This window comes from Salvelinus alpinus, chromosome 28 (assembly GCF_045679555.1).
Source record: "Salvelinus alpinus chromosome 28, SLU_Salpinus.1, whole genome shotgun sequence".
Lineage (NCBI taxonomy): Eukaryota > Metazoa > Chordata > Actinopteri > Salmoniformes > Salmonidae > Salvelinus > Salvelinus alpinus.
This window is the reverse complement of record NC_092113.1, coordinates 23,098,981-23,116,124: the sequence shown is the minus strand read 5'-3', so window position 1 is coordinate 23,116,124 and position 17,144 is coordinate 23,098,981. Positions and strand designations below refer to the sequence as shown.

The 17,144-nt window shown below is 45.5% G+C and overlaps 2 protein-coding genes across 2 annotated transcripts in view; one reads left to right on the top strand and one right to left on the bottom strand.

The window, feature by feature from the left end:
• Positions 1-15,104, top strand: part of LOC139557435 (bridge-like lipid transfer protein family member 3A) — a 69,726-nt gene extending 54,622 nt beyond the window's left edge. The window contains exons 10-21 of the mRNA XM_071372243.1: positions 1,798-1,968; positions 2,198-2,334; positions 3,379-3,520; positions 3,723-3,916; positions 4,238-5,511; positions 6,037-6,200; positions 6,518-6,666; positions 8,558-8,708; positions 10,497-10,753; positions 10,940-11,048; positions 11,185-11,273; positions 11,900-15,104. Coding sequence (XP_071228344.1) covers positions 1,798-1,968; positions 2,198-2,334; positions 3,379-3,520; positions 3,723-3,916; positions 4,238-5,511; positions 6,037-6,200; positions 6,518-6,666; positions 8,558-8,708; positions 10,497-10,753; positions 10,940-11,048; positions 11,185-11,273; positions 11,900-12,016 — 2,954 coding nt within the window. The 3' untranslated portion in view covers positions 12,017-15,104. The remainder of the gene's footprint in view (positions 1-1,797; positions 1,969-2,197; positions 2,335-3,378; positions 3,521-3,722; positions 3,917-4,237; positions 5,512-6,036; positions 6,201-6,517; positions 6,667-8,557; positions 8,709-10,496; positions 10,754-10,939; positions 11,049-11,184; positions 11,274-11,899) is intronic.
• Positions 15,105-15,278: 174 nt separating this feature from the next.
• On the bottom strand, positions 15,279-17,141 carry LOC139557436 (transcription initiation factor TFIID subunit 11-like). Its single transcript, XM_071372244.1, has 5 exons — positions 16,640-17,141; positions 16,372-16,502; positions 16,179-16,266; positions 15,966-16,062; positions 15,279-15,827 (listed from the first exon to the last, which is right to left on the bottom strand). The coding sequence occupies exons 1-5, from the start codon at positions 16,802-16,804 to the stop codon at positions 15,697-15,699; spliced, it is 612 nt and encodes a 203-aa protein (XP_071228345.1). The 5' UTR covers positions 16,805-17,141; the 3' UTR covers positions 15,279-15,696.
• Between the last annotated feature and the right edge of the window lie 3 nt (positions 17,142-17,144).

The following is a 17,144-nucleotide window of genomic DNA, read 5'->3' as shown; positions in this document are numbered from 1 at the left end:
CCCGTCTGTCCTGAGCCGCCCGTCTGTCCTGAGCCCGCCCGTCTGTCCTGAGCCGCCTGAGCCGCCCGTCTGTCCTGAGCCGCCCGTCTGTCCTGAGCCGCCCGTCTGTCCTGAGCCGCCCGTCAGTCCGGAGGCGCCTGAGCCGCCCTTCAGTCCGGAGGCGCCTGGGCCGCCCTTCAGTCCGGAGGCGCCTGGGCCGCCCTTCAGCCCGGAGGCGCCTGGGCCGCCCTTCAGCCCGGAGGCGCCTGGGCCGCCCTTCAGCCCGGAGGCGCCTGGGCCGCCCTTCAGCCCGGAGGCGCCTGGGCCGCCCTTCAGCCCGGAGGCGCCTGGGCCGCCCTTCAGCCCGGAGGCGCCTGGGCCGCCCTTCAGCCCGGAGGCGCCTGGGCCGCCCTTCAGCCCGGAGGCGCCTGGGCCGCCCTTCAGTCCGGAGGCGCCTGGGCCGCCCTTCAGTCCGGCGGCGCCTGGGCCGCCCTTCAGTCCGGCGGCGCCTGGGCCGCCCTTCAGTCCGGAGGCGCCTGGGCCGCCCTTCAGTCCGGAGGCGCCTGGGCCGCCCTTCAGTCCGGAGGCGCCTGGGCCGCCCTTCAGTCCGGAGGCGCCTGAGCCGCCCTTCAGTCCGGAGGCGCCTGAGCCGCCCTTCAGTCCGGAGGCGCCCCTCAGTCCACAGGCGCCCCTCAGTCCAAAGGCGCCCCTCAGTCCAAAGGCGCACTCTACGATGGTCTTCAGTCCGGGGCCCGCTGCGCCACCAAAGTGGGCCAAGACTGAGGTGGAGCGGGGACCACGTCCCGCACCCGAGCCGCCATAAGAAGGCCCACCCGGATCCTCCCCTTTAGTGTCAGGTTTTGCGGCCGGAGTCCGCACCTTTGGGGAGGGTACTGTCACGCCCTGACCTTAGTTATCTTTGTTTTCTTTATTATTTTGGTTAGGTCAGGGTGTGACGAGGGTGGCATGTGTGTTTTTGTCTTGTCTAGGGGTTTTATATATCTCTGGGGTTTTGGTATTGTATAGGGTTTCCCCGCAACCTTTTCGTCCCACTGCTACAACATTTTCCAGAGGAAACACTGGTGTACTTCCCCCTTTCTGTCAAGAGACTCGTGCTCCTATTTGTTATAATTAGAGCTCATGTTTATTCACTGCTGTCTAGATAGTACTCCCACTGAAACTTCAACCTCCATTCAGACTTCTAGTAAGCCACATCGCCATCCATTCATGCAAACTAATAGCCTGGATGGAGAAGGTTGCATGCCCATTGCTATTATTCTCAGTGGAATTCCTCAACTATAGAATGTATAAAGCGCCACAATCCCTTCCAGAACTCTGCACTTCACTTCATCGGTACTACTGGTCTGTTACACAATTACAGAAAACCCATTTTAAGGGAGAGTGGATTGGTTTGCTTGCGCAATCATGCAAAATCCCAGATCAAATAGTAAAACAGAATCTTTGGAGAAGTTGATGTGTATAACTGGTATGTTTTTTATATTTTGATTAGTATGAAAGATGGGATTCTTTCAATAATAACCCTGGGGATGCACTGAACCCTATTGTATAACTCTAATGAATGACCTTTGTATGACATAACGTAGGGCTCCCGAGTGGCGCAGCGGTCTAAGGCACTGCATCTCAATGCTAGAGGCGTCACTACAGAGGCTGTATCACAACCGGCCGTGATACTTCACACAATTGGCCCAGAATTGTCCGGGTTAGGGTTTGGCCGGGGTAGGCCGTCATTGTAAATAATAATTTGTTCTTAACTGACTTGCCTAGTTAAATAAAATAAAAGTAACATTTGACCTGCAGCTGATGGCTGTCAGCACTGGGAGCGTCACTGTGGAGCAATGGAGGCCCGAGCCCAGTGGGCTTGCAGACTGCTGCAGGAGTTCCAGAGGAGGGTGGAGGCGTCAGGTATCCCTGGTCCACACTCTGAGATCCCCAACCAGGCCAAGGACTCCCCTGCCAAGAGGGCTCACGGTGAGACTCCTAAAACAGATTCACTACCAGGTTAACTTATTGTAGTATGGATCTGATGCACCAACAGACAAACCTGTACCTAGTGATGAGAATAGCTACCTTGTGTAAGCTAAGTTATTAATAAGGAAAGAGAAAAGGCGTTGATAGATACTGAACAGGAATGTTTGATGTGGTCTTTTTGTCCTCACTGTGTCATTATCGGGCCCCAATTGGCTCTCTCTTGACACAGATGGACAGCCCAGCCCCCCTGACAGGGATCAGAGCTCCAGGAGGAACTCAATAGCACCTCCTCCCCCAGGGAACCCTCTGAAGAGGCTCCGCTCTAGCTGTGTGGTGGTACGATTGGACGACCTTGATATCCATCAGGTGAGACTGTGCTTGCTTTCTGTTTTTAGCCAGCTAGCAAGTTGCTGTCAGAGTAGCTTACAGCCTATTGGCAGGCACAAAAAGAGGTAATGTAAAACAAACCTAAACTTTCATTACATGTAGCTATTATTCATAAATATGCAGTTGGTTTTCTTTCAAATTAGTTTACAGTGGGGATGTTTTCAACATCATTCTTATTTGCCTTTTACCACAAATGGGATAAAATCTCTGCTATCGCCCCCTTGTGAATGTTGCTATTTCATGGACAGGCAAAGTATCATGTTACCAAAAGGTGTGCGTTGCTCCAAAAAATCGTATTCCTCCCAAGTGCAAATCGACGTGCATGAACTGTGTGGACCGCTTAAGAGAGGAAATCTGTTTCACCTCGTCATGCTCGAAACCCCTGCCACCACAAATAAAGCTCAGTAGTTTCTTATTTTCCAGCCATAGAAGAAAACTGATTTCAAATGCAGCATGACACGATTATGGGGATTTTTGGGTTGAGTTGGTAGTTGTTCCCCTTTTTCTCTGAAAATAAAGAACATATTTTTTTGCATTCGATGGTGTATAGCAGGGGTCCCCAATTACATTCAGCCGTTCGCCAATTTTTCCTTGAACGATGGTCGGGGGGCCGGAACATAGTTAGATCATTTGTACACTGCAAATTGACCGTAAGAAAGTCAAACAGATATAGTATTTGACAAAAACAGAATTATTTCAAACCTTGATTACATTGGGATACGATCGCATATGCCTGTATTTATGCGTGTGAATACCTGTGAACAGATTTCCTAAATTAAAATCACTTTAGCTTGGGGGTTCCAAATAAAATCACCCCCGGGCCGAATTTGGGCCGTCTATTACGGAACCCTGGTGTATAGTTAGTACTGCATTGAGTAAAAGTTCCTCGTGAGTTCCGTTCACTCTGACAGTCAGAAAACTCATTACTTCACTCCTGCCGATTGTTACATTTTCGATGCGAGAAAAGCACTTTAGAGATCAATTTCATATGAATCATTATTGCCACCCCATCCCCTCACACAGGTGTCTACAGGGGGACGCCACAGCAAGAAGACCCAGTCCTTACTATCATGTAACCGCAAGGCCCTGAACCTAGCAGACAATATACCAGCCATCCACCTGCAATTCACAGAGTATTACTTCCCTGACAATCCCGGTTTGCCTGGTATGAGCTGACCACATTGTGTATATACTGTTGTGTGTTTATAGTAAACTGGTATTATCTTAGTAAATTATTGAAACAGTATTTTCTTGCAGATCCTCCGATTTAATATTCAGTTTTTTTGTGGAACAAAACAAACAATTAGAATATTATCTTACAACAACTGAACAAATGTTCCTCTCTCCATCCCCCTCTCATTCCCCAGTACCCAACACTAACCTGTATACCCAGCTGAACGGCCTACAGCTGTGCCTAGACCCAGCCAGTCTGCTGTGGGTCAACCTGTTCTCGCGGGGCCTGCTGCATACCCTGGAGCAGGTCAAAGCCTTCTACCACCTCCAGGACGGCAGCAAGGCAGAGGAGCACGTGGACATCCGCATGGACGCAGCACAGATCAAGGTGAGTTTGAATGAATGAAACCAGGCCAAGTTGTCAGGAGGAAGAGAGCTGCATCGTTGCAGGCTGGTTCCCTTTTAGCAGCAGAGTATTGCAGCTCATTACACAACTTTTCCGTCATTGGAAATGACAGTTAGTGTTGCTTATGAAAATTGGATGGAAATTTATGCCCTTCACCATTTTGTAATGCGGCTTGTGTCTTTATGATGAGCAGTTTTCTCTCTAGGGGCACATCATGTAAACGTTAGAGTTTATGTTATTGTTAGGTTAATGTATCAGGTCAGTAGATGACTGTTTCTGTGCCTCGCCACTGTCTGTCTGCAGTTGATCATTCCCCTGGAGTCATCCATCATGGACCACCAAGACAGGCCCCAGTCCCTGAACATCACTGTTCCCCAGACGGTCCTCAGCAACACCTGCCACTCCCCACACGGCACCCGGGCCGACCTCAACGCCACCTACAGCAGCTTCTCCACCTGCCACTTCTTCCAGTCCGCTCCCCCCTGCTCCTTCCCCCGAGACCAGAGCGCCTTTACCCCCCTACCCTCTGCCTTCTTCCAGCACTCCCTGGAGATGGAGCCCCTGCCCTTTTCTGAGATGAGGCCCCTCCGAGCCAAGGACGTCTGGTTCCTAAGTCTCTCCCGCCTGTCCGTGAGCTTCGAGGGGGCACGGAAAAGCAACAAGGGCAGAGCTCACCCCTTCGTGGAGCCTTTCAGCACGTCTGTGTGGATATGTCGTCCATGTGCGTTTAAGGGTTGTTCCCTGGTCTCCTCTCCCAGTGAACCAGCTCCTGTAGATCCCAACCATGGATCCTCAGAGCAGGAGAACCAGCTCCCTTCCAACCCTGACCACCCCAACCAGGACAGTAAAAAGGAGGCTCCAGTGGCCTCTATTCACTTCCTGGCCCAGGCCATCACACCGGTCAAAGTGTGGCTCAACCACTACCAGTATGTGGCCCTGCTGCGGATGAAGGACACCCTGGCCAGGCTGGGGGGCGAGCTGGGCCGGGACACCAGGGATGCTAAGCAGGCCAGGGGCCAGGAGTCTGAGCCCCCTACGATGTGCCTAGCCCTCCTAATGGACTCAGTGGAGCTGGGGCTCCTGCTACCACCTGCAGCCATGGAGCCAGAGGAGGAGGAGGCCCACACCCCAGGATCTGAAAGCCCTAGCCTGACAGACTCCGACCTCTCCCCCACTCACCAGGCTACATTGCCAGGCCCTCTTGAGGACAGTGGGATAGGAAATGGTACTGCCACCGTCAACAGCTCTCCTCCCATTGAGCAGGAAGTGGATGGTGTGGTAGAGGAGGCCAGCGAGGCAGTAGAGGTCATGGAGGGGGAGACAACCCAGGAGGATGGTCCTGTCCCCTCTCCTCCCTTCTCCCCTGAACACCATCCCTCCCTCCTGTCTAGGGACCCCTCTACCTTCAGCCTGGAGGAAGAGCTGTCCAACGCCCTCACCGCAACCAAGGACGTCACCAAAGATGCCTTTTGTGCCTCACTGGACCTGACTAAAGGGGCGTTCTCCATCACAAAAGATGCCTTCAGCTTCATGAGTCGCGGGGCGGGGATGAGCAAGCTGTTCACTACACAGGCCAAGTAGGTTTCCCAGCATGCTCTCCTGCTTTGCTGTTGTCATTACACCATATGGTTATGGTCAAATCAAATCAAATCAAATTTTATTTGTCACATACACATGGTTAGCAGATGTTAATGCGAGTGTAGCGAAATGCTTGTGCTTCTAGTTCCGACAATGCAGTAATAACCAACGAGTATTCTAACCTAACAATTCCACAACTACTACCTTATACACACAAGTGTAAAGGGATAAAGAATATGTACATAAAGATATATGAATGAGTGATGGTACAGAACGGCATAGGCAAGATGCAGTAGATGGTATCGAGTACAGTATATACATATGAGATGAGTAATGTAGGGTATGTAAACATAAAAGTGCATAGTTTAAAGTGGCTAGTGATACATGTATTACATAAAGATGGCAAGATGCAGTAGATTATATAGAGTACAGGTCTATCAAGTCCATAGTGTCAACTGTATGGATGTGTGGTTTTACTGGTGTGATTGACCATAAAGGCTGTTTCCTGTTTTCTGTTTGTGTAGGGAGCAGCGCCCCGAGGAGGGATGCCCTATGGCCAGTCTGCGGCTCCAGTCCATGAAGCTGTCTCTCTCGCAGTACTCATTTGACAGCGCCATCCTGGACGGAAGCCTGCCTGATGACCACCTCTCAGTGGACAGCGACACTAGCGACAACATTCTCATGGATGGTAACTCCTCATCCAAACTCCACAACATAGATGCATATTGTATCAATAGTTTATTGATTTATTCAGATCCCTGTTAGCTTTTTCAGAAGCAGCAGCTATTCATCCTTGGGCTCATACAAAAACATAAAACATGACAAGTAACAAAACACTGATAGACAAGAACAGTCACACAAAGACAGAACATTTGAAAAGAAAGTATCTATCTCGCTAGTAACATGGTTTCAAAACAATATGCTGCTTAGTCTTGAATCCCACTGTCAAAGTCTGGCCATAAGTAAGAGTTTTCTTTGCCCCTGTGTGTTCTGTTGTGATTTCAGAGTCAGGAGTAGAGTCCATGATGCGCCCCAACAGCACCCTGGGGCCCATGGACAGTGGAGGCAGCGCTGCCCCGGGGACAGAGGGGGGGTCATCAGCCGACCTGAGCAGCTCCCTGTCCCAGAGCATTGAGGACATCACACAGGACACAGTAAGTCCCATTTTACATACACACACTGTCTAGTGTGACATTACAGAGGCCGACAGTAGAGGCATTGTCAGAAATAGGGTTGTTACGGTGACCGTATTACCACCACACTGGCAGTCACGAGTCATGACCGCAGTCAAATTCCACTTGACCGTTTAGTCATGGTAACTAGGCTTCTCCAAAACTGCGTTCTGATGCTGCTGATGGTCATTAGTAGCCTATCAAACTTGCTTAACTGCCAGTCGTTAATGACCTGGTACTCAGCGATGTATTGTCCCTCTAGTCACTCTGACATAAAGGAAAATGCAATCGAAAATCAAATCAAACACTTCATGAGAGCCCATTACTATATTTATTTCTCAACTCTCCTAATATTAAGCACATTGCTTTGCTTTACAACAGGAGTACAGCCTACATGACTGGCATTAAAATGCACCGTGGGAAAAGTGTCCTCCATTCACTATTTATGTGCATAGATTAAATTTTCTTTCCCTGCCCCTGTGGTGACAGGCGCATGATAATGGTCCATTCTAAATCAAATCAAATTTCACACATATATTCTTTAGTATATGTAAAGACAAGATTAAATTAAGAATAGTCTGATGGGTGACCATATTAGCCTATCACTTGTGAATGATGCCCAGCATCAAGAAACAGCATATGCCTTTTTTGTGACTTTTTAAATCATAGTCGCACATGTCATGTAGCCTAGCCCATAGGCCTATATAAACATATGATAAGGTTTGGCCAAGTAACTCCAAACGTAGCCTCTAGGCCTAGGACCCCTGGGACATGGTTAGAGAGCACAGAGCCTAGTGAAACATGTTCCTATAAGCCCAGTCATTGCGTAATCGCATGTGAAAACAGGGTTTTGACTGGCCATTTTTTTTAAAGAGGATTCCAGATTTCTCGTGCTGCTATATTTATTGCTCACTTCTTAAAATTAATCACATTAATCGTTTGTTGTTTTTGTTCAAGTGTTCAAGTGTTCGTATTTATTAAAAGTATTATGAATACTTACCACGCTGCACCTTGGTCCTCTTCTCCTTCTCCCGACGACATTCGTTACAGTAGGCCACCCATAGTCTGATGGGTGAGAATATTATCAAGTGCTTGTCAAATTGACTGATGTCTGTGTGTGCAGCCTGTGCAAGAAACAGAGCAGAGCTAAACTTTTTTCAAATTATCATTAGAGTTGCATCATGCAGCAATGAATAACAAATCTAAACATACTGTATAGCATAACTAACATTTGCATCACAACTAAAGTTGCATAAATAACTCCAAATTAAGTATATAGGAGGGCCTGTTTCTTTGTTAACCGCTCAAAATAGGATTTCCGCATGTGCGCACTCCCTCGGAAATCATTTGGAGAAAATATCCTTTCTATTTTATTCAGCAATGTTCAATTGATTCTTCATACTATAAAATAATATAAAAATAATGCCATGGAATTCTAAGCAAATCTTGTATGCTAAATGAACTAGTGTAGCCCACAGGCATATGCTATTCTGTTCTTCTGAAATAGGATACATTTTCTTATGTTTCTTTAGACCTGTCTAAAATAAATAATGGATTTATTGTGATGGATTTGTTAAATGGATTTATTAGACTTTTTAAAATGTAGATGTTCCAACGGTCTGCATCAGTGGCTTGTGTGGAAGCCAGGGGATGATAAACATGTTTATGTTAATTAACGGTCAATTAACGTGAGACCAGCAGTTATTTGCATGATAATCACTGGCTGACAAAATTTAAGGACCGCCACAGACCTAGTCAGCACTCTCACTGTATATGCATGGGAGGGATGCTCGACAATCATACTGTACCTGTAAGTTAGGTAATGCATAATTTTTATTGTGGGTAACTACTTGTCCTGTACTGTACTGTGCAGGCCTCTGTGTTGTTGCTGGTGCTCAGTGGTATTGCCTGTGTGGCGGACCTGAAGGGAGAGGACCTGGTGGTGGCAGTGGAGGTCCAGCATCTCACCTCCAGACAGATGGGCAACGTAAGGGTCTCTGACCTGCTGGCCAGACAAATGCCAGGTAACCTCAAGTTACGAAAAAAAAATATGGTTCTATTTCATTCTGGATGACCGCCAGTGGCAGTGCTTTCACTGGACTTGGATAATAAACAATGCCTCTTGACAGTCATCCAGAATGAAATAGAACTTATCTAGCTAAAGACACTGCACCTTACTATAGCATCAGTCTAACTGAACAACTGTCACAAGCCACTCTCACTCAACGTCTCCAATAATAGCTGTTCTTTTTGTTAAAGAACGCTCCCAACCTACTCTTACTTTCTCTCTTCCATCGGTGAATCACTCATACACTCATATAGTCACATAATGACTCATGTAATCATCTTACTCTCTCGATCCAATGTTACAACTGAAGACTCAATGCTACTTTTAGACAATCACGTAAACAGAACATCCACTGTCGACCCCTCAGCCAACTACTTAGATCTTTACGAGCATCTAGGCAACAAACACTAGTCAACATCCTACTCAATGACGGAATTCAAGGCCAGATCCACTGTGGTGGTGATATTTCTGAAGCCTTTCCCGTCTCCAACAGCATCAAGTAAGAATGTGTCTTGGGGCCCGATGCTGTTCAACCTCTTTTTCACTGCCCTCGTCAACCACGCCACTAAGGACCCCAACAAAGGCATCTACATCAGATACAGGGATGAGGGTTCAATCTACGACCTGCACAGGCTCAGAGCAAAGACCAAAACACAAGAACATCTTGTCTGTGAGGCCCTCTTTGCTGATGACTGTGCCCTAATCGCACAAACGGAGGCAGACCTCCAGTCTTTCGCAGACAACTTTGTTGAAGCTTGCAAGAGTTTCGGTCTTACCATCAGCTTAGAAAAAACTGTAGTCTTCAGTCAACCATCACCCCTCTCCAACCCAGTGGTCCACAGCATCCACCTAAGTGGATCTGAGCTCCAGAATGTTGACCACCTCACATATCTGGGGGAGCACCATCTCCAAGGATGGCTCACTCAACAAAAAAATAACTAGCAGAATCCAGAAAGCAAGCCAGTCATTGGGAGGCTGAGGAACAGGATACTAAATCATCACACCATCACATTTTCCACAAATATGAAAATCTACAATGCAGTAGTCGTCACAACTCTGTTGTATGGTTGTGAAACTTGGACCCTGTAAAGTCTCCAGGTCAAACAGCTGGAGACATTCCATACACAATCTTTGAGATCTATAATGGGTATCCAGTGGCAAGACAAGGTATCCTACCTGGAGATACTGCAGAAATCTAACAGCACCAGCGTTAAAGCTAAGATCATTAAGACACAGCTCCAATGGACCTGCCACACCATCAGGATGCCCCAACATCGTCTCTGAAGAAGGATCTTCTTTAGCGAGCAGCAGCAGGGGCACCAGAAGACAGGCCGACCCAAAAAGCGCATCAAAGACAACCTTAAACACAACCTCAATTTCTGCCATATCCAGCCCAGCCAACTCACAGACATCACCTCTAACCGATCCACCTGGCACTCCAAAACCCACACAGCAGTAGACCACTTCGAGAGGGACAGAAACAACCATCTAACTGCAGCCAGATCAAAGCACCATTCCCGCACAACCGGACCCACAACACCAGCGGAAGCACATGTCTGTCCTTCATGCTTCAGAGTCTGCGCTTCAAAACTCGGACTCCTGAGCCACTCAAGAACCCACAATTAACCGAAGTGACATGCACAAGTCGTCATCATGGAAACCAACGGACTAGCAGGGATCCATATCCGTAGTACCCATTTTCTGACTATATAACTCACGCTTTCCTTGATGTCCTAATCTCCAGGTGGGTCCACCCTGGACCAGAGACAGCGCTGCAGGTCAGCTCCAGTGGTGGGCATGCGAATGGAGATGGGTCCCTCTGCAGCACGGCACGGTCCCCTCTCTGCGTTGGTAGGTCACCTGGAGCTGGGTGTGCAGGGCTGTCGGGCGGAGCTCCTGGCCTCCACCCTGGCTACCCTGGGGCCCTTCCTGGAGGATGAGCTCAGTGCTGATGTCCAGCCCATGAAGATCCGCCTGGACAATGTCACCATCACTCTGAAGGTCAGCTGGTGGGACAGGGAGACTATGGAACTCTGTTGGGGTTAAATAACGTCATTTGACGTGCACCCTATGGTTGTTATACGTGGTAAGACCCCAACAGCGATCCATAGGAGACCGATTGAATGAATGACAGTTAGCCTGCTATCCATGCCATGGAGCTAACCAGTGTTGTCCATTCCTGTTCAGGATGATGGTCCCAAGATCTACCCGACGGCCCCCCAGCCCCAACCTGCCACCTTCACCATAGACCAGGTGGTTCTGGAGCGCTCTGATGATGGCTTGTTGAGAATCAAAGGTGATTGGGGGAGAGGACACAGACATGCTTTTGAGTATCACTATGATTACAATTATTTTGTCTCTCACTGCTTGATTGATATGGAATAACAGTTATGAGTCATCTGTTTTTTCAATATATATTGTCGGTCTTGCAGGTGGTGCAGGCCCAGACTCTGCAGGTGGTGCTGTGGTATGTTTGGAGAAACCAGACAGTTCTTGTTCTGTCCAACCACAGCAGAGCAAGGTATGAGCATTCAAAAACCTAAATACTTACATTCTCTGTAACCACTGACTCTCTGGCTCACTCACCCATTACAGATTATTACAGGGTTAATGAACTCAAGATAATGACTCAAGATAAACAGACAGCACAAGCTGTTAACAAAAACATGATTGTGTTAGGGTGAGTAAGGATTAGGCTAGTTCTCACCACCGTGTAAAATGAAAGCGTAGCATAGATGGTGTTTATTTATGATAGCACAGTCCCTACAATAGTTGCATTGTACTTACAGTAGCTATGTTTTTTTACCTTAAATGTGTGTGAAACCGTTGATTTAGAAATACATACTCATAGGGCTTAGCTGGAATGCTGTAAGTTAAATGATGGATGATTAGATGAAGGTAAGTCCACAATTCCATCTACCATCTACTTATACAGATCCTGTATTCCTGTTGTAATAGTTGAAAAATCTGTTGCCAACGAGACAGTTGTAGTTCTCCTGTTTTGGTTATCTTGTTAAGGCTATGAGGGGCCAAATCAGGGCAGCAGGTATTCCAATTATAGCTGAATAGATATCTGGCTACTTGCCCTAGCAGAGAAACGTTATCTAGAAGTGAAAACTAATAAAGCCGACAACATTTTCCCTTCAGAGTCCGTCCCTGGGGTCCCAGCTATTGGAGGCTCAGTTGGCCCTCTCTCAAGCCCTCACTGACCGAGAACGTCTCCTCCTGGAGGTCAGGAAGTACGACCCCATGTTTGACCTGTGACCTCTTTACTCCCCCGACCAGCAGAGGGCGATATACTGACACTGCGTCAATAAGGGAGTAAAGGAACTGAATGAAATGTCTGGACCCAGGCATATGACAATTTGTAAACAACAAAGATGAGCACCCAATGGTGGAATCCACTCTGGTAGTTCGACAGCTCAAGCTCTTGTAATGAATTGTACAAACAGTGTGTCACTTCCAGAGAACACATAGGGGGCCCTTGTATTAACAAGAAGCCCCACTGGAGTCACTCTTTACACTCTGAGGTACATAACAGGTACTATTTTCATCTGACAATCTAAACGTGTTCCCTTCTGCTGTACAAAAGCAGTTTTAATTTAAACCACCATAGAGAATACTCATTGTTGGGCTGCAACTCAATGGCCATTTATCTTTGATTTGAAGAACACATGCCAAAATGTGTCTTATAAACTGGGTGGTTAGAGCCCGGAATGCTGATTGGCTGACGGACGTGGTATATCAGACCGCATACCACGGGTATGACAAAACATTTATTTTTACTGCTCTAATTACGTTGATAACCAGTTTATAATAGCAATAAGGCACATCGGGGGTTTGTGGTATATGGCCAATATACCAAGGGCTGTATGCAAGGCGTTGTGCATAAAAACAGCCCTTAGCCGTGGTATATTGGCCATATACCACACCCATTGTGCCTTATTGCTTAATTATATGCACTGTGTCTTATATGCCAGAGAACAGTCAGAGTTGTAATTGAAGTCTGTTGATGATATGTTTTCCTGTACAAATCATTCACTGTCAGGCATGCTGTGTGAAGATCACTAGTGTTTTAGGAATCTTGGTGTGTGAGTTTACAAACATCCACAAAGCTTCAAAGATAAAACTGCTTGTCAATGTTAAGTAGGTCCTGTCCATAGTTGTACATAAATATAGGTCTGTATAGTTAGGAGCTGGTAGGTCTGTATAGTTAGGAGCTGGTATCTTAGATGCGTTAATGTAACCATTGTTTAGGACCATAGTGTATTAAATAGAAGAGTAGGGAAATAAAAGCACTTTGACTTCAAGCAGTACTGCACTGTATCCATGGAGCTCCTGTGAATGGGAGCACCAGACAAACCTGCATACCTATCCCTTTGATTGATTGGTTGTGTATCACAGGGTAGGGCAAGCTGTCTCCACACTGTTCACACTTTTTCAGACACCAGGTCATTCCCCAGTGTTATCTTTGCATCATAAAAAAAACTATTACATTTTGTGACTGTAAAACTATATTTGTATTCTTCGTTTAATGTTCAGCTGACGCAACCCTTTTGAGGAAAGGTTCCACAATAGTTGTGGTACGTTAACTCATTTAGTTTGTTACATGAGGTGTACCCTGCCCTCAGACCGGTATTACTTGATCTCCTTAACTCACTCATCTGCATGGAGAAACACACATTCTAGGCATTTACTAATACCTCACTGCATGGATGAAATGTAGTGTTATTCTTTTGATATTAACTTTTACAGGCATGTAACATGAATTTAACTTTTTGCAGCTATTGTCTTTTTTTAACAGTGTAGCTACTAGCCATTTCAAACAAACACTAGTGGCACAGCCATCAGATCAAAGAATAGAGATAATGAATCTTAATTGTCTATATATGCACAATATATGTATAATACTAATCCTTTTATCTACAGTAAAACTGACAGGTGCACTAATGCCAATTTGTTGATGTATTCCACCCATTGGGTATCTTTCTATTACTATGTAAAAGTCATGAAGTCTTTGTACTAATTGGAATCATTTCTAGTATTATTTAATGATGTGGTTATGATTTAATTATATATTTTTGTAGCAATTCTAGGGTATGATGTGGCGGTGACTTTAAAAGTATTTCAGTTTTATTATTTGTATGTTTTTTAGTATTTAGATTAGTATTTGGTCCTGATGAGGGAGAGGAGAGACATTGGAGTAACGTTACTTAGATCCAAGTCACATTCCGCAAAACAAGTGTGAGTTGTGAGAAACTCAAATGGATCAAGAGACTTGTTTGTGTATGTGGTACAGTGCTAACAAGTTAACTAAACAACCCTCAGTTGAGCTTTAGCATCATTCTCCACTCTCTTCTGAGTGGTAGCTTGAGACCTCTGGTGGTCAGAATAATATGCCACTGATTTTCTGGTTGCCTTCCAATATGAATATGAATGACAGTGTTACTTTCTAATTGTGGGAAGTAGCATGAAGCAATAGGAGGAAGTCTGTTTTGCCCATATCCTGAGAGGGAACAAAATGTACAAATGCCTAAAGTTATCAAATAAAAAATGGTCTAATGGTTCAGTTTTTTCCCATCCTGCATGTTTTGTATTTGAAAATTCCCTCAAGGTCAGTCAGTGTAACAAAGCAGTGATTCCGTTCTCAATAATATCAGCAACCCTCAAACACATGCTGCGCCCCAATTTTCTTGCTGATATTTGCTTTTTGGCATGGCCTTGGCTGTCAGTGTGATGGGGAATGAAAATGACATCCCCAGTTGGAAGGATGCAGTTATGTGATTGACTGTGACTAAGTGTGTCTAAAAATCAACCCTCACCCCCTCCTTAGCACAACCCTGTTAGTACCTCTCTGTCTGCAGCAGGGTGCCCACTCTGCCCCCAGCCAGCTCCCTCCTCACTGCCTGTCAAGTTACACTTCTACTGCATCCCTTATCTTACTTGGGTTACCATGATGTATGGGGGTGGGACTGGGACACCCGGCCCCTCCCTACATGGGCTGCTTTCTCTTCCGTCTTAGTCATCAGAATGACTTTGCAAAAATATTATCATTGTTGTGGAAGGAGTGAGTGCATGCATTGTAACTGAACTGATTGTTCTTTTGCTCTATACCTTGTGGATTATTTGCACTTTTAAGTGTGGTATGTTCACTAGAAAATGCACTTGCTTAATGTGAATCACTTAGAGGATCATCCCCGATATTTTCCTGATACTAATGTTGTGGGAGGCCCTCTGACAGTATTATGTAACACTTGCTTAGAAGTCATCACATCATTGAATAAGACTAAACTTGGTTCTGTGAACCAAATTAGTATGTGAAATGTTTCAAAGTGATAAACTATTGAACCAACTTTGTCATTATTTGTGTGCTGTCTATATTCAGTGTAGGGTGGTGGGTGACTATTTACTCAGTATGGTTGTATTACGCATTGGCCAGTGAGCAGGTTTAAAGTCAGACACATGCACACACAAACTCATCTTACGAGACTTTACCGGTCTTCATCTAACAAGAGAAGATAAATCATTAACAAATGTGTCCTTTTATTTATTGAAATATGGCCCACAATTCTAATAAAATGGTTTAATAAAATGGTTTAACTGAAACAACTTTTTTCCAGGAAGTACTAGAAGTGACTAGTTTTGGATACTTCCATGCTTCACCAACAGCTCAAATAATAAAATGTATTTTAGAACATTGGCACAAACCTTGATGCTGTGGTCATTTTATTATTGACCATTAGTATATCCAAGAAATGCCCTCAAATGTAACACAAAGGTTGACTTTGGAGTTCTGACAACAGTATACTGCACTTGCCTTCATGGCCAAACGAATGGACATTGGAATACAGAATGAACATGAAAGTGGTGTGTAAGATGCCACCATCTGAAAGGTGAATACATCACCGCTTGGATCTATCTATAATCAGCAGGGCATGCGTGGCTCAGTGGAAGAGGATGTTCTTGTGCTTGGTGTTGGGGATCTGCTCTCTGCTCTTCAGCCTCCTGACAGCCTCCCTCATGTGCTTGGGCTGCAGGGGAGGCGTGTCCCCCCACTTCTCACACACATCCAGAGCTGCAGGACCAAACAGAAAAGCATGTCAGAGTAGTCAAAATGCTTCAAAGCCTTCGTTGGTTAAGATACAAGACAAACGATCCAGATCTCATATCTGGCCAACTAGTCAATATTAACTCAGTGATGTCCCTCACTGACCTTCCTCCACTATTTCTCCAGCGAAGACCTTGGAAATACCAGACATGGCGATAACCACATTTTGAGAGACTGAAGATCCTGTAATGGACTGTATCAGCTATATCAACCAGGTAAAGAAAAGCATACATTGAAATACAAGCATCAGTGAAATGTAATATTAAAATTTAACTGATTCTGATTAAATATAATTACATATGTGCCTAAAGGTCTTACCCTCTTGATGGCAGCTTTTGGGAAAGCAGAGCGTCTATACATCTCATAGCGGTTAAGCTGCTCCTCAGAGAAGGATGAGACCAAAACCCTGGACAACACCAGAGGGAAAAATGTTAAAGTATGAATGCTTGCAACAAATAATTGTCTTAGTGCAGATACCACACAAACACAAATGACAGTATCAGAATCTTACTGCATCTTCTGTATCTCATCCTCGTCAACCTTTTGGCGCTTCTCCTTTTTCTTCTCAGGCTCCACTTTTAGTTTTTTGGAAGCAGGTGTATCTGAGGTTCCCTCATCCTCATCATCTCCACCCACAGAGTCCTTCAGCAGGTCATGCAAAGTAAACAAAGGATTGTAGATATTGTAGAAAAGTAAGAAATTGTTTACTATATCTTGAATGTGGATGTAGGGCCAATGTTTCAATACACTTTTTATAGATATTCTAAAAACCCACTTACCTGTTTGTGTTCGCGTTTGAGTGATTGTGAGGAGGAATCTTTTGATTCGGTGTCTGCATCCGAGGTCACAGGCACTTCTTCAGTGTCTTCGGTTTTAGGGCTTCCTCTAGCAGCCAATGATTTCTCCGAGTTGGATTCAGTCTTTATCCTAGCTGGGTCTGCCATAACTCATTCGAAATCTTACCACACCAATCTAATGTATAATTATGCAACAGTCAAAACGGAAATGTTTGACTCGAGAAACATAAACAAGTTAGCTAACTGCTAGCAAACAACTCCACAGCCAGCTACGCTTACTTACTGTCCTCGTGACTTACTATCCTCGTAAGATTTTGTGTACCACGTTTATTGATCAAGAAAATAAAACCGTTACTTTAGCAAAATATTATCTAAAGCGCGAAAGATAAATGTTTTGAAGCCTCATCAAAAAACAACATGGAGAACATTCCGGCCGGAAGCTGCTGCTGAAATCAACTTCCGGCTTAAACCCTCTATTGCCCTTTAT